The sequence below is a fragment of the Staurois parvus genome, unplaced genomic scaffold, assembly GCF_062004578.1.
Source record: "Staurois parvus isolate SC_StPar_1 unplaced genomic scaffold, SC_StPar_1.0 ptg000672l, whole genome shotgun sequence".
NCBI classification, from domain to species: domain Eukaryota; kingdom Metazoa; phylum Chordata; class Amphibia; order Anura; family Ranidae; genus Staurois; species Staurois parvus.
Genome location: NW_028318468.1, coordinates 1,593,937 through 1,620,322, shown reverse-complemented (window position 1 = coordinate 1,620,322; position 26,386 = coordinate 1,593,937). Strand labels below are relative to the sequence as shown.

Here is a 26,386-nt window from a genome sequence, read left to right as displayed (position 1 = left end):
TTTACTGTAATTACAAAAATCTTATTTTCTTTATCATCCTTTGAGGAACACAGGGATGTGGGATAATGTATGGGGTATGGGAAGGATATATGGGAGCAACCTGATGTTCAAATTTGGATATTGCTCCAAACTACACTCCAACTACATAGAAAAATGCACGTGGAGCCACAATCACAAAACAGGATAGGATTTAGTCCAACAAATAAATAGTGAACTAAATTTTGGACTACAAGAAAGTTACTATTGTGAAGGCCTCACATTGAAATACCAATCCCTTGACTATAGAGAAGGAATAAAGTAGATGACATCAATACAAAGGGGTTGGACAAAGAAATGAAAACAGTACATGATTTGCAGGTGTGAAAGTTACAACATGTTTCCTATTGAAAGCAGAAATGACATAAGGAGAGGAGACACCTAGCTAACAAGTGGGAAGTCTCACTTTTGTCATTCACTGCGTGCGCTGTTAGTAATGCAGAGTCATGTCAGAGATTACTGAGCTTCAAAGAGGGCAAATTGTTGGTTCCCATTTAGCTGGTGAAACCATGACTGAAATTCCCAATTTATTCACCATGTAGCATGGTACAGTATCAAAGGTTATGGCGGCATATACAGTTTCCAGGAAAACATCGTCTGATAAGCATAAGTGCAGTCAACATGGTCTACTGACCGAAAGAGACAAAAGGGCATTGCACAGGATTATGACCCGAAAAAAGAAAACAACTTCTGCAAAAGTGACTGCAGAATGCAATCTAGGCTTCACGGGACGGAGCTCTCAAAAGAAAAAAGTATCTACACTAGAATAAATGGCTTGATTGAAGAGGAAAAAAAATATTTAAAAAAAATCAGAGTTTTCCACAGCAGATCTGATGATAAAGTATCCAACCTCCTAGGACACTAACAAAAAACATGATAGTTTGACATGATGGTTGGAGATGTGGCTATACAGGGGCTTGCTTAATTTTTGTTTTGTTTTGCAAGTATCCAAACCTCCTGTTAGCTGTAGCATAACCCTCATAACATGGACTGCATTATTATGCCCCTCAATGGGTGATAAATACATTTTTCCAGGTAGATAAACATAAGGTGGTGGTTAAACATACTGTTCTCAAAGCTGGTTATCCTATTGTTTCATTTCCTTCGTTTACAATGCCAAAATTGTCGGGAATGTGGGTAAAGGTATAATTTACTTCTGTAAAATTTCATTTTTAATGTATTTAAACAGAATTGACTTATGTATTTCCTGAAGAGGTTCCCATGAAGACTGTATTAATTGGAGGTAAAGAGGACATCATCTCCCTCATGTCACTAGACTGAACATGGGTCTCCAGTGGTTCTTGAGGGCCATATTGTTCTGCCATTCCATACATACATTGAGAGGTGGGGGCAGATATCACACTCTGCAAATTTGAAGCTGCTGAAAAAAAGTTAAAAACTCATGTTAAGTTGATAGTTAAGATGGACTTTTAACCATGCTATGGACATTCTTTAAAATAATCACCTTCTGCTCTCAGTAGCTACATGCTATTCTTCCTCCAAGTTCACAGCAGGATGATTGAAATCTTGTAAGTCCTACTTTTAGCAGCTCAGCCTGCCCCCCCCCCCCCCCCACCCCTCAACCCACCCAGTTTTGACCTGGCAGCCTTCCATCCTTCTAGTTTCTGAGAGAGGCGAGGCTTAAAAAACTTCAGCACTTCTGATGTAAATAGTGAGGACCAAATACTTCATAGTCTCTGTAGCTACAGAGGTCACTAGGGTCTTTTTTATAAAGGTAAATGGCTTTTTTATTAAGAATATGCAAATGCTTGAATACCCAAAGTCTGGTCATTGGTGCATTTTTAGTTTAAATAACAATTGGGTTAGATTTTTGTCATTTATGAGGGGTCAAAGCCAGAACGCCAAAATATTCCTTTTTTGTTTTTGAGACAGTCACTATATGCAGGGCCCAATGAAAAAGGTTATTAAGCAGTTGTGACATTGACCAAATGTGCAGCATTCCAGCAGTGTAAGGGTAGGTTACAGCCAATGCTTAAAAGTCCATTTTTCACTGTAAGAAATGTTTATTTTGACTGTGAAACATCATTCATCACACAGACATGTCGCATTGAGTTTCTTCACCATACTGATCTCTCCACTAACACTGAAAAACTTAATGTTTGTAAGTAAACTGAAGCTTTGTTTACGTCAATTAGCCAATCGTGTGCTCGCAGGATTCCTGTAAATTTTTATTTTGTTGGCATATGATTGGGTATTCAAAGTGAACAAAGCTTCACCTGATTTACCAACATTCACTTTGCTATGGGAACAGCCTGGACTCCTTTAGTAAATCATTACCATAATTGTACCCAGGGGCGGACTGACAACTCATGGGGCCCTCGGGCAATAAGGGATCATGGGGCCCCTGTGTACTTGCCCAAACAAAAAAGCCTATGAAAAAGGTACCAGGGGCATCTCATGGGGCCCCCTACTGACCCTGGGCCCTCGGGCAGTGTCCGAGTTTCCAAATGGTCAGTCCGCCCCTGATTGTACCCCTACAAAAAACATTAGTAAATGAGATGTTCAGTTTTCGGCACTAGACCAAACAAAGATTTTGGTAAACTGAAAGAAGTGTAGAGAAGGGCAACTAAATTAATAAGGGGGCATGAAGAACCTCAGCTATGGAAAGATGCACAAAAATTAACCTAATCAATCTTGTATATAAAAGTGGTTCTAAAGGTTATTTTTTTGCTTTAAAATAACAATTCACAGCTGCTCCAGATTCTGTCTGCTGCAATTTTGATAATAAATATATTGGCGTAGACCAAACAAATATTTTGGTAAACTGAAAGAAGTGTAGAGAAGGGCAACTCAATTTTACGGGGACATGAAGATCCTCAAATATGAGGAAAGATTAAAAAATTATCTAATCAATCTTGAATATTAAAGTGATTCTAAAGGTTATTTTTTTTTTAAAATAACAAACATTTCATACTTACTTGCTCTGTGCAATGGTTTTGCACAGAGCAGCCCCGATCCTCCTTTTCTCGGGTTCCCCACTGGCACTTCTGGCTCCTCCCCCTTGCCAAATGCCCACTCATGCATGCTCAGTCCTGAGCCAGCTCTGTTTGTCTATGGGGCACACAGAGCATGGCTCATGCACCTTCCTCACTGGCTGTGCCTCACCCAGTGAGGAGAGAGAGATCCAGGAGAACCAAGTCTCCCGTGCACGGTCCTGGATGAAGACTGAGCTAGAGTAATTATTTGGGGGGGGAGGGCAGCGGGGGTGCTGCACACTGAAGGTTTTTTACCTTCATGCATAGAATGCATGAAGGTAAAAAAAACCTTCACGCTTCAAACTCACTTTTAAAGAGGTTATAGTCACCTAATGTAAATATTTTACACTTGAAAGTCACGTAAAAAATAAGAGGACACTTTTTGCAGTTAAGGAAAATCAGGCTTACATCTACATACCGGTAACTAAAAATGACTAACTGTAAGAATAGTCTTCCACAGGAGCTGGTTCTCACAGACTTTAAAAACTCTAGATGCATTTCTAAAAAAACATCAGTAGTTACTAATAATTATAGAAAATATGTAACATTTTATAATGTTCATCCAGAGAATTATCCTATAGTCTTTTTTAGGATATGGAAGGATTTTTCCCTGTATTTACAGATCCATGCTTTAGGGTTTTTTTTACCTATCTGTAGAACTGTGGATTGAATCTTGACTAAGGTTTCAAGAAAGTAGGGTGTTTTTTATTTCTCTGAACTTGATGGTTCTAAAACTGCAGAGTGCATACTCTTGTGCATCTGTGCATGGTAGCCAATCAGCTTCTAACTTCAGCTTCTCAGTTAATCTTTGACCAAAAAAAATAAACTGGAAGCTGATTGGGTTCTATGCAGAGCAGCACCAGATTTTGCACTCTCCAGTTTTAGTAAATCAATCCCTATGGATCAGGAGCGGACTGACAACTCATGGGTCCCCCGGGCAATAGGGGATCATGGGGCCCCTGTGTCCTTGCCCAAACTCAAAAAAGGCTATGAAAAAGGTACCAGGGGCATCTCATGGGGCCCCCTACTGACCCCCGGTCCTCAGGCAGTGCCTGAGTTTCCAAATGGGCAGTCCGCCCCTGCTATGGATATCTTTATTCAACTTAGTTGCACAACTATGAGATTGGCGCTTTACTTACCCACTGAATTACGACAAAGAATAGCAGGTGATGTTTCTGTATAATAGGATCCCAGCTGCTTTCTTCCACTGTCCTCTAAAATATTGAGTGGATCATGAATATCATTAAAAGAATGCAATGGACGTACAGAACTAATGCTGCTAATCACAGATACATGTTGATCTATCATGGATCCAAGTCGATGGGACTCTGAATAGCCTAAATGATTTCCATAGTATCCTGTTAAAAAAAGGGGACCACAATTATTTATAGCAGATAAAACAAATTAACATATCAGATAAAGCAGCAAAACATATCAAGTAATATATCACGTAAACATAGAAGTATATCTAAAGCTAAACCTTTCTTTTTAAATTTTAGATGGAGTAGGAATTTGGTAAAATACTGACTTTCTTTGTGTCTCAATCCATATGGAAAGCATTTCCTTTACTTCTTAACAGAGAGTAAAAGGAGATATCTCTAATGTAAGAAAAAAATTCTATCTAGACAGTTGTTGTTGAAACATTTGATTTTTCCTTTAATTCCTGACCCAGTGACAACTCAAAATAGATTTTCCCTTGCTTTCAGTTCAGGTGACAATGGTCACCAGGACAAATAAGTGAATTTCCCCAAGGCTGACACAGAGAGCAATAAAAACCTGACAGGATTTATAACCCTTCCCCACTCAATGATAAAAAGAAATAAAATAATTACAGCTTTAGATACACGTTATGTCAAGAACAGTTGTGCAATCTTAAAACATTTTCACCGCTTAGGAGTTCTTTTTTAAAAAGAAGCCATTTGTATGCAAAACACAGGAGGACTTTTGACTTGAAAATATTGGATATTCAGTTATATGGATGACTAAAATATACAGTATATAATTAGATATACATATGACATTTACCATTTCCAGGTATTTAATTCAAACATTACTTAATAGATAACTATACTTTTAAAATATAATGGGGTTGATTTTCTAAAGGCAAATAACTGTTCACTTTGCAAGTGAAGTTGCACTCATTTTCCAAAGAGCTTAGAATATGTAATGAAGATCTGCTGATTTCCATCAACTAATTATGTACAAGCAAAAATGATGTTTTATTACTTGCACCTGATTGAGAATTCTTTACAAAATGAAGCTACACCACATTCAATAAGCTCTGGGGAAAATTGAGCTGAAGTGAAGAGTTTATTTCCTAATAGTAAATCCCCCCTATATCTTTTTAATATGCTAAGGAATACAAGTCAACTTTGCAAATATACAGTAACCTCTTTGTTGTAGCATCTCTATACATATGCTCTGTGATTTATAATCACAGGCTTAGACCAGTGTAAACTCTTCTCTGTTAAGATTTAGCTCTGCAGCTGAACTAGAACTGCAGACAAAACACTAGTACGAGTTAGTCACATTAAGCTGGGTTGGGAAGACATTTGGCCATTCATTCAAGTGTCTTCAGCTGTTCTTGCAGACAAGAAGTAAGAAGGAGGAACTTATTGGAGGGGAATTTATCAAAACTGGAGCAGCCACAATCTGGAACAATTGTGCCTGCTTCATTCCTTTGCTTATTCGGTTAGGCTTTAAAAATGAAAGATAGAAATTGATTGGTTGCCATGCACAGCTGCTCCAGATTCTGTCTGTTCCAATTTTGATAATACATACAGTGGCCTAGGCCTGTGATTACAAAGTGCACAGTGCATATGTATAGAGATGAAACAACAAAGGGGTTAGCATATTAAAAACCTATGACGGGTGATTTACTAACAGGAAATAGACTGCACACTTTGTAAGTTCAGTTCGACTCATTTTTCCCCAGAGCTTAGTGTGTGGTGAAGCTTCAATATGCAGGGATGTTAACTTTTTGCCTTTTTATTGTTTGTCCTTGCATAGACAATTTTCTTCTACATTGTTGTGATATTCTCTCCCAAAGTTACCCTACTGAGACAATTTCTCTGGTATTTTCTGTTCAGCAGACCAGACACCTGTGCATGCTCTATGTGCTTCAGGGTGACTGGTCCCCTCAATGCCCCTAGAAGCTCTAATCAGTTGACATCATCACTCTCACTCTGCCCTCAATAGTAGGATCATACCAGCATAAAGGTATAGCTTCTTTCCATCCAACTCCACCTCTCCCCTCCTAGTTCTTCCTCTCTGGTCTAATTCTTCTGAACTGTGTCCCACATTACCTAGGGGTCCAGGACACTGATAGGGTTGTGTAATGCATAGGCTGTATGGTTGTGCCTGCTAATTTAAACAAATTGCTCAGAAGCCTCTCACTGCCCGCTATGCTAGCCCTGCACATCCCTGTCCTGCTGCTTCTAAATTCCCAGGAGCTCAGGACACTGACAGGGAGGTATCAATCATAGGCTATACCCACTTGGCAGCCTCTATTTCTCTCTGACCAAAGTCCTAGGTCAGGACTTTGACAGAATGGTGCAAATCTATGGACTTCTGGGAACTATAGTCTCTCTGCTATGTCTGCTGCTAATTGCCCAGGAGCTCAGAACACTGATAGCAGTGTGTATGCTGGGCAGACTCTTCCTCAACTTTCTCTCTATGCAGTCTTGTTTCATACAGTGAATAGAGCCACATGAAGGACAACAAACATCTAAACCTTTTGTTGTGCAGCTGTGTCCATTGTTTGCACAAGAATAGGATGTGCAAAGCAAAGGGGTTTTGCTGTTGGCTATTCTTTATATGGTGGAGACTGACAAAAGGGGGCAGTATATGCAGTATCTGCAATGACAAGGAACATCACCCACAGTAATGCCCCCTACCCCTCTTTCCAGTTCTCTGCTGCTGTATGAATATTTAGGAGCCATATGATGAAGTCACAGAAAACAGAAGCATATCTTTCTAATGGAAACAAGAAATAAAAACACATTTTTGGGTATAAACACAGGGGTGGTAGGTATGGGGTACATGCTAGGTTTGGAGTTCAGCTCTAACAAAGTAAATGTTTTGCGTGAACACAATTGGCTGATCAAAGTGAACAATACTTCAACTAATTTACAATGCTAACTAAGCATTCTCTTTGCAACATGTAAATGTTCTACTACTTTATTAAAATGGTCCAAATGTCTTTAGTTGCCAGAAATGAAGAATTGTGTTGCAATGCGCTCATGCAATTGCTGGACACCACAAACTGTTAAAAGCAAACTGACCCTGCATATGTTGAGCTACAGTGCAGTAAACATGTCTCCAAGCCAATGATTGAGAACACATAAAGCAACAGGTTTTGCTGTAGGTGTCAATTTATTCTTTTCATAAGTAGCTGAAGATTATTCAATTTGGATGGGTGTGGTTGGGTAAACTCATGCAGAGGGTACATCTTTCTAGCAGTTTGTGATTTGCATGAGCATGCTGCAATATAGACATCCTTACCTATGGATCCTGATCAGGAAGACCAGTGTGTTACTTTGTTCACTGTGCTATGTTCAATATTTTCATCATTATCACATTGTAATGTTATTGTCAAAACACTCAATTAACATATTACAATACCCCATAGGTTTGTTATCATTGTTATCAGAGTGAAGTTATTATTTAACCAGTGAAAGCCTTCATTCCTGATGTATCAGTATTTTATGTCCTGAAGTATTTTTTTATCTGCCTCAAATGGTTTAATTTTCTGGTCTGCTCATCAGACACCTAACTGTAACACCAGCCAGAAGCTAGTGGTATTTTAAAGTGATCCTGTCAAAATGGGGTCCAAACTAGTAAGTAAGCTCAGCTTGTAAAAGGAGATGTGGTGTTCTTTTCTTTCTGGTGGCCTCTGTCTTAAACCTATGCCCTGTGCCAGATAAGTTCTGACATTTTCAGGTGCATTGAATAGTTGCTTCTCCATTGCACACTGTAGTTCCTCCTGCTGGCTCTCACCTCACTATAGACTGCTATGTGGTGGAGTTTAAGAACAAGGGCTACTGGAAAGGTTGGTATACAACATATTTTACAGGATGGTGTTACTTTAGCTAGGACCCCATAGTAGTAGGTTAACTTTAACACACAAAAACCTATTCATTAATTTATGTGAATTGACTTAAATGTGAAAAAATACAAAAACTGATAATATATGTACGTGGAAAATTCTGTTGATCTATGAAATAAAATGTGTTTTATGCATTTGTGAATTTACGAGTTCAGTGCCACTGTTTTCAGCAGTACAGTTCTTAACTCTGCATTTTTGTGAGGTGTCTTTGCAAAAAAATTCAATCTGCTACAGTTTATCTTGAACAGTGATGAACAATACTAGTTATTACTAGTTTGTATTCTGAATTTTCCTTTACTGTGCCTAAAGCCAGCCAAATTGATTTCACATCTGGATAATAGGCATCATAAATAGCCATATGCTACCATTAGGTAGCAAGCCTTCTGCTGGGTGCCACGTCTCAAATTAAAACCCCAACCTCTGTAGCAGTGTATGCACATACTATCATCAATCATTTTTACATTAATTCTGATATGCATTTTATATGTGTTTAATGATTAGGAGGGTTTAGCCTGCTACATTAAAATACACAAAAACCATGGGCAAATTGTAGCCTTACTACATCTTGAAAACAGAATATTATTAAGCCATGCATGCAAGAGCTGTACTGTTGAAGAAAATGCTACAGAATGCAACATGCAATGTTCAGGTGGTCAGAAAATACTGTAACCATACTTAAATGTCTAGGTGTAAATCAGACTTAAAATACAAAATAAAGTCAATTTATTAATTGCATGCAGAATGTTAATTTCCCCTGGGTGTTTGCTATTCATCTACAACCAGAAACAATGTTTCTATTTCTTATCACTAAAGATTTTATCATATGCATTTGCATACCAAATGCAAGGTGGTGGCAACAAGAGGGTGCATTGACTGAGCAGGTTATTCAATTAGATTGATCTGCCTGATGGTGCCCTTGACTGTTAGAGCATTCCCTTTTTCCAGAGTAACCATTGACACCAATAAACTTTTCAGCTGACTAAACACCAATTCAAGGATAACTTTACCCACTGGTAACCAATGTTAATGGTCACTCTCACCACTAATCATTTATGTAAAGGGACATTTTTATCACTGGAAACTATTTTAGGCGGGATCTTTCCCACTGTACACCAATGTGAAAGGTAATTTTATTTCCTACTGAGCACCAAATTAAGGTGACATTCTTTTCCGTACTGGCCAACATTGTAAGAAGTGGCACTTTTCTTCTTACTGACCACAAATCTAAGGAATACTTTGTCTTGCCACTGACCACCAATCTAAAAAGGCATTATTCCTGTCACCAATTCAAGGGGAATTTCACCTACTGACCATTACTTTGTAATGAGTCATTCTGCCCACTGGCCACCAATTTTAGGTGCGCTCTTCCCACAAACTACCAAGACAAGGGGGAATTCTTCATGTCACTGATCACCAATGTAAGGGGACTCTTTTCCAAACTGACCATGAATGCAAAAGGTTGCTTCTCTAATGAACACCAATGTAAAGGGCACTCTTCCCACCGATCAATAATGTACAGCCCTGGCCAAAAGTTTTGAGAATGACCCAAATATTAATTTTCACAAAGTCTGCTGCTTCGGTCTTTTTCGATCATTTTGTCAGATATCACTATGGTATACTGAACTATAATTACAAGCATTTCATAAGTGTCAAAGGCTTTTATTGACAATTACATTGAGTTTATGGAAAGAGTCAATATTTGTAGTGTTGACCTTTCTTTTTCAAGACCTCTGCAATTCCCCTGGCATGCTGTCACTCAGCTTCTGGGCCACATCCTGACTGATGGCAGCCCATTCTTGCATAATCAATACTTGGAATTTGTTAGAATTTGTTTGGGGGGGGGGTTGTTCACCCGCCTCTTGAGGATTGACTACAAGTTCTAAATGGGATTAAGGTCTGGGGAGTTTCCTGGCCATGGATCCGAGATTTTGATGTTTTGTTCCCCAAGCCACTTAGTTATCACTTTTGCCAAGGTGCTCCATCATGCTGGAAAAGGCATTGTTCATCACCAAACTGTTCTTGGATGGTTGGGAGAAATTGCTCTTGGAAGCTGCGTTCTTAGCCAAATTGTGAGTGAGCCCACTTCATTGGCTGAGAAGCAACCCCACTCATGAATTGTCTCAGGATGCTTTACTATTGACATGATACAGGACTGATGGTAGTGCTCACCTTTTCTTCTCCAGGCAAGGCTTTTTTCTGGATGCCCCAAACAATCTGAAAGGGGATTCATCAGAGAAAATGACTTTACCCCAGTCATCAACAGGCCAATCCATGTACCTTTTGCAGAATATCATCTGTCCCTGATGTTTTTCCTGGAGAGAAGTGGCTCACACCTGCCTCCTGCTATTCCCGAGCAAGTTCTGCACTGGTGGTGTCCCAATCCCGCAGCTGATCAACTTTAGGAGACAGTCCTGGCACTTTCTGGACTTTATTGGTTGCCCTGAAGCCTTCTTCACAACAACTGAACCTCTCTCCTTGAAGTTCTTGATGATACGATAAATGGTTGATTTAGGTGCAATCTTAGTAGCTGCAATATCCTTGGCTGTGAATCCTTTTTTGTGCAAAGCAATGATGACTGCACATGTTTCCTTGCAGGTAAATTAATATTTGTGTCATTCTCAAAACTTTTAGCCCGGGCTGTAATCGGGTCCTACTCCTACTGACCATCTGTGTAGGAGGCATTCTTCTCACTGACCACCAATGTAAAGGGAAATGGTACACACTGATTTTAATGTAAGGGAATGTTTTCCCCACTGATCCATCTCTAATGTAAGGAGCATTTCTTCCACTGACTGCCAGAGTAACAGGTCATTTTTTCTACTAACCACCTATATAAGGGACATTTTTTTCTCCAATAGACCAGTCATGTAAGGGGCATTCTTCCTTCCACTGATAACCATTGTAGTGAACATTCCTCCTCCCACTGAGCATTAATGCAAAGGTCATTGTTCCTACTAGCTACCAATATAGGATTACTCCCTTGGGGGCACTTTTTCAGTCACTAACCACTAATGTAGGATTGCTCCTCTCTCCCAGACTACCAGTGTAAGGGGAACTGTCTACTGACAAGCAAGTTAAAAGAAAACAAGACACTGACCAGGGATGTAAGTCTACACTGCCCTGACTATTATTTTAGGAGTGTAAGGGGACTCTACAAGTTTCATTTTCAACATTTTCAGACCACTTTTTTTTGTTTCATTTCATGATTATTACTGAAAATGTAATTCTACAGAGTAGGGCCATTTAAAAAGATCCACTCTGGGCATAAAATTTGTTAAGTGTGCCACTGTCACATTAATCAACAGAACTTTCCCAATGTGTTACGTTATTTTTCTCATACTTTGTGCAAAAAACTCAAATTACAAAGATTAATGCTTATGTTTGTGCTGATCGTAGAAGAAATTAATACACTTTGCAAAAAAAGACAAATGTGTAAAAAGAAATCAGTTTGGTATAGATAATCATCAGTATGCTTTAATGTTTTGCAGACATTGTTTTTATCAGGATTGTAAATACAGATCAAGGAGCCCAATAGCAAAATTGTGATGGAACCCCCAGCAACCTTTCTAATGTCATTGATCCTAATGTAAAGTATATCTGTATCATAGATAGGTAATAGAAAGCTCTCAGCATAACCAGTACACTAAGAACCAGAGTTGTTGACAGGCATCAGTTCATGGAAATAACTGTCACCTTAACAGCTGTTCTTTCAATAGCTCAGCAGTCTCTTTCAGTATCTCCAATCTCAGGGTCTCAGTGCAAATTCTGAATCCTCCCACGCTTTTCACCACCTGCCACAGTAAACAAGTACTGAAAAAGGTGGTCTAAAAGTAAGTAAAAAAAATACAAGGGTTGCAGTAGCAATAACACTGACTACTATTTTAAATTTTGATATAAGTGTTAGTACTTCTGCACACAATTATTCTAAAACCATAATACAAATGTCTTTAAACTGCGGCTTTTTTTTTCCTCTTATCAGTTTTTTGCTGGGGAGAGGCTCTAGGCATTTTATAAAGCCTACAAAATACTGCATTAGGCATACAGGGTTAGTTTCAGTGCTGACAAGAATGACCAGAGGCTCTGGGGTCAATACAGCTAAATTGTTAAAACAGCTAAACAGATTTTCCCTAAGCTGGCCATGGATGGATTATTATTTAGTTGATTCAGCAGGGACTGGCCAAATTTAGATCCATTTATGGCTATTTCCATTCATGAGAAGTTAATATAACGATTGACTTCTCATAAACGGGCTTCGTGGAAAACGTTGCTTTGTTCAGCTCATGCAGCCAATCAGCTGTCACGCGGATCAGCGTATTCTGATGATGTGGTTAATCTGCTGACAGAATACAATGACAAAGTGGGGAGGATTTGAATGTGTGGAAGGGGGAATCCATTCCGTTTTTTTAGTTCAGCCCGCTGAGCCATGTATAGCTTTATTGCACAGCCTGCAAAAGGGGAATCTCCTGTGCATCTAACATCGGCTGTTTATGTTTGGAAATGTCACAGAGCATATGGGGTCAGTTTCAACTGCAGCCTTTGCAATCTCAAATGATACAGCATTGGATTTTTGTTATCTTCACATGCACACAGATTTTGTATGTTTACTTTGACTCAAGCGCCCCTCTAATCGGTCCCCTTCCACCCCCAGGCTTTATAGCTAATATCTTATCTCAACAGTTGTAAAGTAAAATCGTTGTAGTGGGTAATTAACCCTACCTCTAGTGGGTAATCTACAAATCTTTTGATAAAAAAATAAAAAAGTGTAAAAAAATAGCTAATATTACATAAAAATGCTGCAATAGTTAAAAATATGTATATTTAGAAGAGCAGAACATAGTGCTACTGGTGATAAAATAACACTTTATAAGATTAACTACCAATTCATGAACACTAAAGGCTTTCAATGGTTAAAAAATATTTTGTTTAAAAAGATTAACTTTATTCACTAAGCTAAGCTACATCAACAATCACATTGCAAAGTGAGAATTCTCTACTCCTTTAGTAAACCAAGGGCTCATTCACACTTAAGTATGCCATTATTGTGGCTCAATGCACACATGTTAACACATGTTATGGCCAATGGGCTGCCTTGTGTAAAGGCAGCCCATTGTGAATGGACCTCCAGCTCCCCACAATAGATGAACAATTGTACAGGACCCTTATGTGTGTTGTGATGCACTGCAATGCATTGTGCTTTACTGTACAATGTGTTGGGGTGCCATTCACAATGAATAGCTTCACAATGCACCACATATAGAGCAGGTAAGTTGCCTTGGGTTGCGAAAATGCACATTAATGTCATAACACACAAGTGTGAATGGGCCTTAAATTATCTCTTTGAACAATGATACATATTTTCATTCAGATGTGTGTGCATTGAAGCAGTTTTGCCTAAAAATTACTGAAAGTCACAATTCTTCCAGAAATTGGTATTAACATTATTACATCTATGACCGAAATAGAAAGAAGTTCATAAAAAAATGTGCAAAAATCACATTACAAAAGATATCTGTGGAAAAAAATATATACAATCACAAAAACTGTGGCAAGTTGTAAACACTACCATTAGGTGTGTTTGAAGAATAGGCTCCTCCTTGGCAGCTTCCGGAAACTGATCCATTTAGATAATTGAATCCACTAGCATTGAGAAACTGCATGCTCTGAATTTCTTGAGGATTTGATGAATTTCCATAATTTGAGGAAGGACGAGCACTAAATGAAGTCACTGCACAGCTGTTGCTGAAATAATCTCTTGAAGCCTGCTGCTCATTTATCTGCTGATATCGACTATGATCCAGTCTGTGATGGAAAGCTCCAGAAGTAGTCTGAGCATGAGCTCGGAACATGGCTTGGTAGTTTGTTCCAGATGACAAGTAGTTCTGATTAGACTGAGGAAGGTTCTGGTAGAGGGGCTCAGAAAATGAAGAAACTTGAGAATGACTAGATATTCCTTGGCCGGCACTAGAAGGCCTCAAAACCATTGGTCCTTGATTTATAACACTACCACGATTTAACATGGCAGGTGACATTGGTGGAGTCATCAACTGAGCTGTACTTTGAGTAACATCCATCTGATCTATAAATATAATTTGAAATGGGTAAAAAGGTTAAAATTATGCAAAATACATTATATATTAACTTTTAAAGCAGCATCGTTAGTGTTTGTGTAGACTATAGGGAGAGGTTAAACATCAATCAGATTTGAATTGCTGTTTGGAGAGATTTTACCTCATTTATGTTCTGTCTAATATCTATCAATGTCTCAGTGGGGACATAGACAGCAACAAAAAAAAAACAACTTTTGACTTTTTCCTGCATTATAAAACTTTTGGTGAGATTTCCCTTTACTTCCATTACTATTTGACACTGTAAAATGAACAGAAAGAAAATGGAAATGGTTCCAGTGGTTCTAATCCTTCCTCACTCTATCATAAACTAAGAATAAACAGCTGTCCTGGTGTTAAGCTTTAATTTTGTTTAAATTTCTAATTTCTGGCTACCTAAAAACATTCAAACAGAAAGGTCTGACTGTGGACCTAGAAATTTCACAATATGATATAAAGCAATGCTTAAACAATAAATATTTGGCTTTAAAGAATCAGATTTCTGCTGAATTGGAGTTTATTGGACTTTAAAGACTTTTATTTGCACCTGACTTCATATTATATACCTGGACTGGTCCATCTTAATATGCCAAACATCCCTTTTGCCTTTAAAGAATCAGATGAAGTTTACTCTATTGGATCTGCTCTCCACATAGACAGCTATTTTACGTAATTCCACCATCTTTTCTGGCATAGGAAATGTTGGGTAAATACCCATACCTCTGGTATGGGTATTTCATACATAATCCAAGCTTGGTCGATGTAACTATGCATATACTGTACCTGGTTGATACCGCTGTAAGCTGGAAATCACTGAAGTAGACATCTACTCCAGTGATCTCCACTTGAGATCGAGTCCCATGCTGAGAGACTACCCTGCTGCATTGTGAACACAAGAGGTTAGCCACTCAGCAGAGGCCCCATTCAAAGAGTGCTTTACATTTCAGAATGAATGCAAAGCCTTGTCAGATTGGAGGAGGTGAAGAGGCATGGTGATCATGTCACACTCTCCACGTAATCCAATTAGAGAATGCTTTGCATTCATACAGAAAATGCAAAGCATTCTCTGAATGGCACCTGTGCTGAGGGGGTGATCTCCTGTATTCAGAGTACAGCAAACCAGCAGCTCAGCAAGGGAGCTGGAAGCAAGTAGAGATCACGGCAGCAGCAGTGTCTACTTTAGTTATTTCCAACTTCCAAGGACATCAGCTATGAATTGTATATGTATAGTTACATTGGACCATACCTGGAATTCTTCTTTAACAGCTGACTTTTTGCCAAATGTAGGACATTAACCTCTTTCAGGTCACTGCATGTTTCATTGATTTTTTAAAAATTAAAAAAAATCAAGTGAAAAATAACTATGGAGATGTAGATTATTAAAATAACCTAATTATTTTTTATAAATCACCCTATGTAGCTGTCATCACTTTTTATGCATGTTTGTGCTTTTATTTATCATATCTTTATCTTATGTTATATTTTTTTTGGTCTATCAGTAGGGATTCAAAACAAAAGACAGCTCTGATATTTTCTCTCTGGTGTTATCCCCCACAGTATTTCCTTTCTGCTTTTAGATATTAAGACATCATCTGAGTGAAGAGTATCATGGACCCACCCCCTGTGGTATGCTATCACATACAATAATGCACGGAGTAGTGCTAAAATCATGTCCGTGCCACTTTCTGCATCAGTGAGTCCTGCCCACTGCTGTATTAGATCTGAAGATAAACCTACATGAGAAGACGAATCTGGGAGGAAAGGGGGAGCACTGTGGAGGGGATCCCTTAGCTTGGATTTGGGCTTTATCTATTTATATGCATCTGTCAGTCATCAGTTAGTTTTGTCTATTATTTTACCTGTAATTTGAATATTTTCATTATTTTCATTCGAGAAGGAGTGTAGTCCACGTACAATACCAGCATGCTGGTCTGGTGACATAGCTGCGTAACCTTGTTCTTGCTGACACTCATTTTTGACAGTAGATTCATTTGGAAGACTACCAGATTTGTTGCGACTAGCAAGAAAGCAAGAGCTAGGAGATGCCGTAAATGTTGCTTTACTTGCATCTAGATAGATAAAATAAATATGGCTCACCAAATAAAGTTAAGAAACAAAGAAAGAAATACACATTTGCTTTTCTTTAATATGACCTGCAAAAAGCAAGGATGAATAAAAATAGATAATGATGCAATTAAAGTGGACGTTTAGGTATTGCAGTTTTTATATAGTTTTGTTGGTCCAGCTTGGACACAGTGGGAGACACTTTGGGGTTGATCAAAAAGCAAAATAGGCTGTTCACTTTGCAAGGGAAGTTGCACATTGCAAGAGAATTTCCCCAATAGTTTAGTGAATGTAGTAAAATGTCACTTTGCAAAATACACCCAGTCATGTGCAAGGAAAATTAAAAAAAAAAATGTTTGCTTGCACATAATTGGATGATGAAAGTCAACTGTGCGTCACCACATTCACTAAGCTATGGCAGAAAATTCCCTTGCAAAGTAAACAGTCTATTTGCTTCTAGTAACTCAACCCCTTTGGGACTGATTTAGATGGCAGAATGGTTTAAAGATTTGTTGATGTGGATATATCATGATCCCAAATCATCGTATTCCAGGTTATGCCTGGTATTATCAAAACAGAAATTTACATAAACAGTTCATCATGTATAATTTAAAAAAATATAGCATTAAAGTGGTCCTAAAGGTTCAAGGTTTTTTATCTTCATGTATTCTATGCATGAAGGTTAAAAACCTTCTGTGTGCAGTGCCCCTGCAGCCCCCCCATTCCTTTCCTTAGCCCCCTCTGATCCAGCGACGTTCTCGACAGCCTCTGCTGTATGGAGACTCTTCCTCCTCATTGACTGAGTCCATTGGCTCCTGCTACTGTCAGTCACAGCCCTTGAGCCAATGAGGAGAGAAAGGGGGCAGGGCTGAGCCATGGCTCTATGTGTCTTATGGATGCATAGAACAGCGGCTAAGGACAAGCATGCAGAGGTGCCCTCAGGGCAAATGGCTTTCCCTGGGGGCACTGTTTGAGGGGGAGGAGCCAGGAGTGCCAGCAAGGACCCAAAAAGAAGAGGTTCTGGACAGCTTTGTGCGAAACCACTGCACAGAGCAGGTAAGTATAGACATGTTTGTTATCAGGGGCGGACTGACAACTCATGGGGCCTCCGGGCAATAGGGGATCATGGGGCCCCTGTTTCCTTGCCCACAGTCAAAGCACACCCAAAAAAGCTTATAAAAAGGTACCAGGGGCCTTTCATGGGGCCCCCTACTGACTCGAGCCCTCGGGCAGTGCCCGAGTGCTCAAATGGTCAGTCTGCCCCTGTTTGTTATTTAAAAAAGAAACAAAGCTTTAGTGTCACTTTTAATATACATTTCTACCATATCATGCTTTTAAAGATTTGCATGTTATTTGGAAAGATAGATAGAAATGAATTCTTGTTTACCTGCATTCTTCATGTATTTATCTAACAGATTCTGAAGTTCCTGTTCTTTATCATTATTAAATTGTGTTTCAACAGCAAGTAGAATATACTCATCAAGAAGCATTCGTATTAAGTGAAATGAACCTACAAACAGAAAAGAGAGAGTAAAGTATTGATACTATCTTTATGAACATCTGACCACAATCTACAGGGGACAAGTGAAGGCAAAAAATACACAATATATGCACTTCAAATGACCTACCAAAACCAACAAAGGATGGTTTCTAAAGTTAGATTTCTAATTCTAATCTTAGGATGAATGAGGCACATGGTTCAATATATTTACTACCTTAAAGCACACAAACTAGATCAGAGACCATGCTGATGAAAGCAAGACATGCCTTGTACTAAAGGAAAAGCAAATAAAGTAATTCACAATAAGCTTGGCTGACTTATATGTGTTTACTTTATCTCTTGTCCAAATACAGCAAAGAGCACCAACTCTGTAGGGTCCAGTCAAAGGATATGGACATATGGAAACAAATTAACACCTTATCTGGCATTATTTACTTCCAGCAAAACAGCACATTAATCTGGAAGAAATTGTTTTCTGTGTAGGTTTTTACGTCTTTTTTATTCAAGCAAGGCTATTATCATTTCCACTGGAAGAATTTAAAGTTTGTTTCCACTTTTAAAGCCAAATTGGGAAAACATCTTCTTTATATTTGTTCCATGTATACTGTATGTTGCATATTAACATATTATAAGGTAAAAAAAAATAATTGCTGCTTACATTTTACTCTATATTGTTCTTTTCAGAAAACTCCAAAACTGGTTTTCCAATGCTATGCAGAGGGGGCTCTTTCTTAGATTACAACTTGATGGCGGCTCCCCTTTATACAGTAACCTTTATTTGGATAATGCCAGGAAAAAATACACACATGTGTTGTATTAATTTGCTAGGGGTCAACTGACTGCTGCAGAAATCCATTCACAGAGTGTGCCAAACCAGGGGAAAAGTTTCTGTGGCATTCATTGATCAAGCAAACTGTTTACCTCAAAGGGGAAAGGATAAAACTGTAGACATAGCATTTGTCAACACACAGATTAAAGCAGAACTCAACAAAAGGATACCATAATGCTACCATATTAAAATCTATGCCAAAAGTATACATAAGCAGTCATTGTTGGTGTCAACATTTGAAATAGCTATTTTCTGTGTTCTTAACTATATGCTTGTTCCTGGCCGGTGCCTCAGAAAACACTGAGGCCAGAGACAGGCAGAGAACTGGCTTTTGCAGAAAGGTTTCCTTAAAACTGAACTTCAGGCAAACATAAAAATACATCAATTATGCAGTTACATGTATTCATTAAAACAATATAAAGATTTTTTTTTAATATGCAGATCATGTAGGTAACTGATTTAACTTGGTATTGGCCTATTGTAATCCCCTATACAGCAGCACTTGGTATGGGAGAGGGAGTGACAGCGCTAGGAGATGGGTAGGTGAGCTATCTTAGGTGACCTTATAAGGAACATGCTGGAGAAGACAACAGAGGGATTTGTCAAGAGTGTTCCACAGCCTGTTACCTGTTCATGAACACTAGGGAGCCAGATCTGACATATGGGAGATTATTATTCAGCAGAGTCCAATGGTACTGTTGGCAAGACAGCTATGTAGTAATGATTGTCTTTGAAGGCTGGGCTTCTTTCTACTTTATTTTTAAAAAGATGATTAAACTGAAGAAGAAGAAAGTTGTGTAAATTTCAGCACTAGTTGGATAAACTGGCAACCTCTCACATACATGAAGTTAAAGTAGTTCTGAAGGCTCAAGGTTTTTTACCATTCTATCCATGAAAGTAAAAAACCTTCTGTGTGCAGCATCCCCTCCATCCCCCATAATACTTGCCTAAGCCCCCTCTCAATCCAATGATGTGAACTGGAGTCTCGGCTATCCCGGGACTCCCTCCTCTAATTGGCTGAGACAGAAGCGGGAGCCATTGGCTCCCACTGCTGTCAATCACAGCCAGTGAGCCAATGAGAAGAAAGAGGGGGTGGGGCTGAGCTGTGGCTCCATGTGTGAATGGACACACAGACCAGTGGTAGTCCCATAGCAAGCTTCTGGCTGTGGGGACACCCGACAGGAGGGAGGGGCCAGAAGCACTGACAGGGGACCCAAGAAGAGGAGGATCCCGGCTGCTCTGTGAAAAACCACTACACAAAGCAAGTAAGTATAGACATGTTTGTTATTTAAAAAACAAAGAAGCCTTTAGAATCACTTTAAATTGTATATTTAGCTGTTGCCTGGAGTTCAGTTTAAAAATCTAGACTAAAGAGAAATATATTGTGATTCCTACCAAAGCTAGATGCATTGTTTAATGTTAGATTGTGCATAACCCTGGCACCAAAAAAACTCCACTTTAACAGGAAATCCTGAGCTCTCTTCTTCAGTGACTTGCCACTTTGTTTGCTTGTCTGGTTAAAAAAAATAAAATAAAATAATGATAATAAAGTAAAATTGAGCAATTCTATACATATGTATGTAGTTAGGTTGAATATACAAGTCATCAGACAATCAATAGAAGAATTGAATGAATAAATAAATAAATGGAAAATCTGTGATATACAATATATATTTATATATATATATATATAAATATGTATATGTATATATATATATATTATATATATATATATATATATATATATTTATATAGATAGTAGTTCTGCAGCACCTCAAGTGATTTTGTGGATGAACCATCTCTGGTGCTATTGCTTATAAATGTTCATAGCCAGTATATACTTTGTGCATTTAGGAATGCATCCAGCTTATATTAGGACAATCAACTGAGATACATAGAACTAACTCCAGAGTAAGTCTATTCCACATTACTGGGAAGAAGCTTTTATGAATGTGGATGTTGACCTAAGGTATGCAGTGTCATGGAGGTGGGCACTCCTCCGAGGTGCCGCATATATACAAATGTTTGTGCTGTAAGCGTACACCATACAACGCTCGCAGAATAGAGACTGAACTGTCATCGGCAGCTCTGGATCTTGTACAAATAAATGGGAGCTTGGAGGACCTGCTGTTGATCAAGTAATAGCTTGTGATTCGCTATGTACTTTGTAAAACCAGGCCCTGTACTCTCCTACTCCTTCTGAATGGAAAAAAAAACATGCATTGATGGACGTTTAGCAAAACTAGAGCTGCCATAATCTGGAGCAGCTGTGCAAAGTAACTAATCAACTTCTATCTTTCATTTCTCAAAGCTGAACTGAGCAAGCTGAAGATAGAAGTTCTAGATTCTGTCTGCTGCATTTTCCCCACTGTATATTTTTCTCCTAGTCATAGGAGAACAAAAAGGTCTCCGTATTAAAAATGTATAATAAATACAGATAAAATAGCTATATCACTGCCTGAGTTAGTTTAGTGTCAGGGTCAAAGGTCAGTGACAGTGTGTTTTAAATGGGATAGAAAAAGAAAACCAAAATGTGCACTATTTATTTACAGATGCAGGCAACAAATAATATAGTAGTGCGAATGTTAGAAGCAGGAGATTTCTTTTTTTTTTTTTGGGGGGGGGGGGTCTTTTGGCAGTGAATCATGGTAATGGCAAGAAATATACAGCTAATAAAAAATATTTTTTGTTACTATTTTGGCCAGTTTTCCTTTGATAATATCAATATCAATAAAAAAAAAATCAGGATTTATCCATTAACATTTACTACCAAATAAAGGCCCAATTTATCCTGAAAAAGGTATAATTTCCCTAGATACAATAAGTAGTTACGATGATATGTACAGTTGTACTAACACATGCCATTGTTGCACAAAAATGCACTCAGGCATTAAGATTTGTTTTACCTTCAGGCATCCCTTTTCCTCCAGACATAAAGAGTGGTCTTTTGCCCTTTGTGATTACCTTAAAGTGAATAATTCTACACCAGCTGATAATATATAATATGATAATATTGCCTCAGGTGCCCAAAACTGAACTGCATATTCTAGATGAGGATTTATTAATGCTTTGTGAAGGGGCCAATTGATGTCTCTCTCTGGAGACTATACCTCTTTTAATACAAGAAAAGATTTAGCTTTCTTTGGAATCTGCAGCTTGGCATTGCATGCTATTATTAAGTCTATGATCTACCAGAACACCCTGATCCTTCTTCACCATTGACTCTGTTATACTCCTCCTAGGATGTATGATGCATGCATGTTTTTAGCCCCCCAAGTGCAAACACAAAATATATGCTCTCTGACATTATTTCATTAACTAAAATGATGTCACCTTGTCTACTCTATCCTTATTTGAAAAGTCTAGTCACTTCAGACATATGACATTTATCAAACAGATAAATACAAGTGATAAAATTACTAGTATAGTTTTATTTTTTACAAAAAAATAGCATGTTTCAGAACTGCTTTGTACCATGAATATCATTCTTATGACAGTCTGGGTTACGGTGTTCATTTTTCTTTATTTCTTTACTGCAGTAATTGGGGAAAAAAAGGAATTCCCATACTTCCCTTTTAATTGGCAATTGCTTGGGCATGCAACACTGTATGCAATTGAAATGTATATAATTTCTTTGCACGTGACTAGAGCTTTCTTTTGTTGGTATTTAATATTTTGGTATTTATTAACCATTGTATTTTTTATTTTTTCTATACAGACAAAAAAGACTGAAAATTTTGAAAAAAAAACACTTTATTCTTAGTTTCTGCTATAAAATTTTGCAAAGAAATAATCTTTCTTCATAAATTTAGGCCAAAATGTATTCTATTTATTTTGAATTTTTTGTTGCTATTCTGTCTCCCAGTGTTACAATGAACCTACCATTCGATTTTTAGACTGATCATTTCTTTGCGAGTGGGCAAACATTCAAATTCAGCAGGGGATCAAATACTTATTTCCTTCACTGTATATCATACCTCTATTTTACATAACTTTCTTTTTATACTTTCTCTTTTCTTTCTAACAGAACCACTTCTTCCCTACTGAAAATCATTAGGTTCAGATTATCTTCTCATATGTTAAATACAAAATGCAAATATTCTACTCTGATAACTGTATGGGATAAATACTGTACAAGTAAATTTAGTGTCTATAAATATCTATACTTGCAAAAAAAAAAACAGTTTAAGGCTTGGTAATAAACAAGATGGGTGTTGGTAAAGATATACTCAGGCCTCTATTTCCACACTCCCTCAAAATCTTCCCTTTTCCTTACTCATCACAGAAAATTAGAAAACATAAGCCTCTTATTTATGAAGTAACATTGAATGCACAATGGCAAAACAATATGTCAAATAATAGTGACTATTTCTTACAGATTTACTTATATAAACTGAAATAAGTGAGTTAATTCTTATAACAAATATCATTTATATGGGTTAAAAATTGATGCTTTAAAAAATGAAATATAATGATTTCTGGAGTCAAGAAATTAAAAGTAACACAGTCAAAAATTAAAAAGGGAGCCTTAAAGTTTGCCAAAAGCCAAAACCTCTTTTTGTTTTGGATGGTGTAGTTTGTGTTTATTGTTGTTTGGGTTATCAATAAAGAGATTCACCCTTTCGATTTCTTCTCTTGCCCCCTGTCATTGGGACCAAAATATGGAAAATTAAAAATTTTAGGTTGTCACCAGGACAGAGATCGAAGGGCACTTGTTTAGACAACTGTCTAAGAGATCATTTTCCTCACTTTGAAGAGATTCCATTTTCTGCTGTGTCTATGGGACAGGAAGTGAAGGGAAATGGCAATAACATGATGATGTTTCAACCATTCCCTACTTTACCCAAATTTAAAAAAAAATGAATACTTGCAAATGTAGGAATTATACACAGCCTGCTCAAAGTTTCAGTTTCATCCAAATACAGCTATAGCTATGGGACATCAATCCTCTGCTTAAAATTGTTGATTCTTTATCTTAAATATTATTTGTACACAATGCTCAAATTTGCTTATTGTTTCCTTTAAATAAAATAATTACCTTAATAACTCTTTGCTCCACAACATTATCCAACCACTCAATGAAGGACTCCACGGTTGCATTTTTCTTCAAAAGGTCTTTTAGTTCATGAAAAACTGCAATATATTTAAGAACAACATGATATTGCTGTGAATGTCCTGGAACTAAATTACACTTGGAATAATTGTCAGATAACTGAAAATCAATAGAGATATGGAATAATAGTGGATACGGGTTATAACAAGATAGAACAAGATGTAATGGTGAGTTATAGTAAGCACATACTTTTCTGTTATCCTTGTGATACACTATGAGGGTTGAATTACTATGAATGACAATGTTCACTTAGCAAAACAAATGATCATCAATGAACCAATCGTGTGAATTGCAAAATCCTCTCCTTTAACCCTACACATGAGTGAGTAGTCAGAGTATTCAGACTTCAATATTTGTAAGCTATCTGAACATTAACTTTACATGAACAGTTTGTATGCATTTAACAAATAGCTAAAGACAAAACTTTTGAAGAGTTATGAAGGGTTAAAAACCACTGTTAGGTTTCTACTGCTGTATGCTTCCCAATTAGTGAGGTCATAACAACCATGATTGAACCACCTTCTATTCAGATGTCAGCTAGAGATTCCTGGTTATAGACAGAATGTAAACAAAGAGACAGGTTTGAATAAACATCACTGACCAAATATAGACATAGCTATATTTGTCCATATTTGGTCACTGGTCAAGGCCATATATGGTCAATAATATTGTCAGTGGAAAATCTTTCATTATTTGGGGTGTAATGACAGAGTCATTGACATTTTGGCTTTTTTTGTTTATGCAGGCATTTGGTATCATTCATTAAGGAGGATGTAATTGATGATGGATTTACAACATGGAACTTTTTATTTTTTTAATTAAGGGCTTGTGAAAATATGTGTGTTGTTGCTATTTACATTTTTGTTGTGAATGAGTATGGGTACTCATTCAGGTATGGGAAAACTAGATATCTGAGAGTCCCTTTATTTGAAAGGGTGCTTCCAGATTCAAATATGGTCCTCACTCGCAAACCTCCCACAACCATGGAGCTAGTGCTCTGGGTAACAGGCCCATGTTCTAATCAACATGGAGACAAAATGGAGAAAACCTGTATGCCCAGATACAGGTTTGGCATACATGTCAGACTCTAAGGGGATTATTTACATAAACAGGAACACATGGAATCTGGTGCAGCTCTGCATAGTAACCAATTAGCTTTTACCTTGAGCTTGTTCAATAAAGCTTTAACAACAAAACCTAAAATTTGATCAGTTTATCTGCAGAGTTGCATCCAGATTTTGTATGCTTCAGTTTTAGTAAATAACCCCCACAGTGTCTACTTTTGAATTTTGGGTGGGACCACGGTCCATTTTTTAAAAAAATTTGCATTGAGTTTCCCCTTTAAAATCCATAATAGAACTTCATCAAGGATAAAGAGCTAGGTAAAAAAATATCTGAGCGAGATCCAACATTTTTTTTCTTTGACAATTTTGCTGCACGATGTATTACAGCAAAAAGACCATTTATAAAATAATTTTAAAAATATCATTTGCAGATATTTAAGTTAGTTTCCCTGCTGTCTTATATATAAAAAACAAAAAAAACCTTATGGGACTGGTATTTATTCTGGAGTGTCTCCATGGTTTTTTTTTAAACCACAACAAAAAAAAACAAGCTACTACACAACATTATCACTTTTGCTGTAGTATATTGCGTACATTATACAGATGCACCACAGGCAGATTCAAGACATCGACGAGTATGAAGCTCCAAAAAATTGTGTATTTTGAATATTTCACTTTAAACATTATTGAAATTGCTACTCTCCTCCAAAATGAATTTTAAATATTATTTTTTTGCTTATTGACATGTGTTAGACAATATCTTGCCAATTAAAATTTTTTATACAAAATGTTTAAAAAATCACAGATCCTCCCTGAAACAATAGCCACTCAGCACACAAGGCTTATGGTATGGTATCTGCATTCCAATAGATTCAAGGGTGTGTGAGCATTCAGCTATTCTGGAACCAGCTCATATTGCCTATGCCCTAGCAGTGGGTAGGTACTTTTTTAAATTTTTAAACCTGGTGGTGTTGGACATTGTGCTTTACTGCAACTGTTGCCGTCAAAAAGGTTTTGTGGAGATGTAGTACAGGCTATATGCGGAGGAAGTTAATTTTGTGGCTATATGCCTGGTCAACTGGGAAAAAGATCCTATAAAACCTTTACTTATTCATCTGACATTAAGTAAAAGTTAGAGATTAAAAGATTAAACACTTGAACAATTTACTGATAAAAGGCTTAAAGCTGGTAAATAATGTGTTCCATCTTCTTTGTCCCATCTCAGGTCTTCTATTTATTGAAAAACCTTAACCCCAACAATTAACACCAAAATTGCACCCATAACAATTAACCAACCTTTAGGCCTAAACCCATATTCTACTGTATACCCACCAAGTCATACATCACAAGCCTCAGTGCGGAAAGCATGCAGGTCCCATGTTTTTTATATAGTTAATTTATATAAAATATGTGAATCATGCCTCCAACACTACCAGGCACCAAAACTCTGCCTGGTGCAATTGAATAGCACAGAATTAAATATGTTCTCAGTGACTGTCATCATTTGTAGGGTAAAATTTAAAAATCCTGTTGAATTTTCAGTTCAAAACATCTTCTGTTCTGGATTCTGGC

General features: G+C 37.5%; 1 protein-coding gene across 1 annotated transcript in view; it reads right to left on the bottom strand.

Moving 5' to 3' along the window:
- Nucleotides 1-1,232: 1,232 nt before the first annotated feature.
- RFX6 (regulatory factor X6) overlaps nt 1,233-26,386 on the bottom strand; it is a 118,936-nt gene continuing 93,782 nt past the window's right edge. The window contains exons 13-19 of the mRNA XM_089652139.1: nt 23,676-23,770; nt 20,033-20,150; nt 17,695-17,817; nt 16,103-16,312; nt 13,703-14,215; nt 4,172-4,390; nt 1,233-1,417 (exon numbers count right to left, since the gene is read on the bottom strand). Coding sequence (XP_089508265.1) covers nt 1,233-1,417; nt 4,172-4,390; nt 13,703-14,215; nt 16,103-16,312; nt 17,695-17,817; nt 20,033-20,150; nt 23,676-23,770 — 1,463 coding nt within the window. The remainder of the gene's footprint in view (nt 1,418-4,171; nt 4,391-13,702; nt 14,216-16,102; nt 16,313-17,694; nt 17,818-20,032; nt 20,151-23,675; nt 23,771-26,386) is intronic.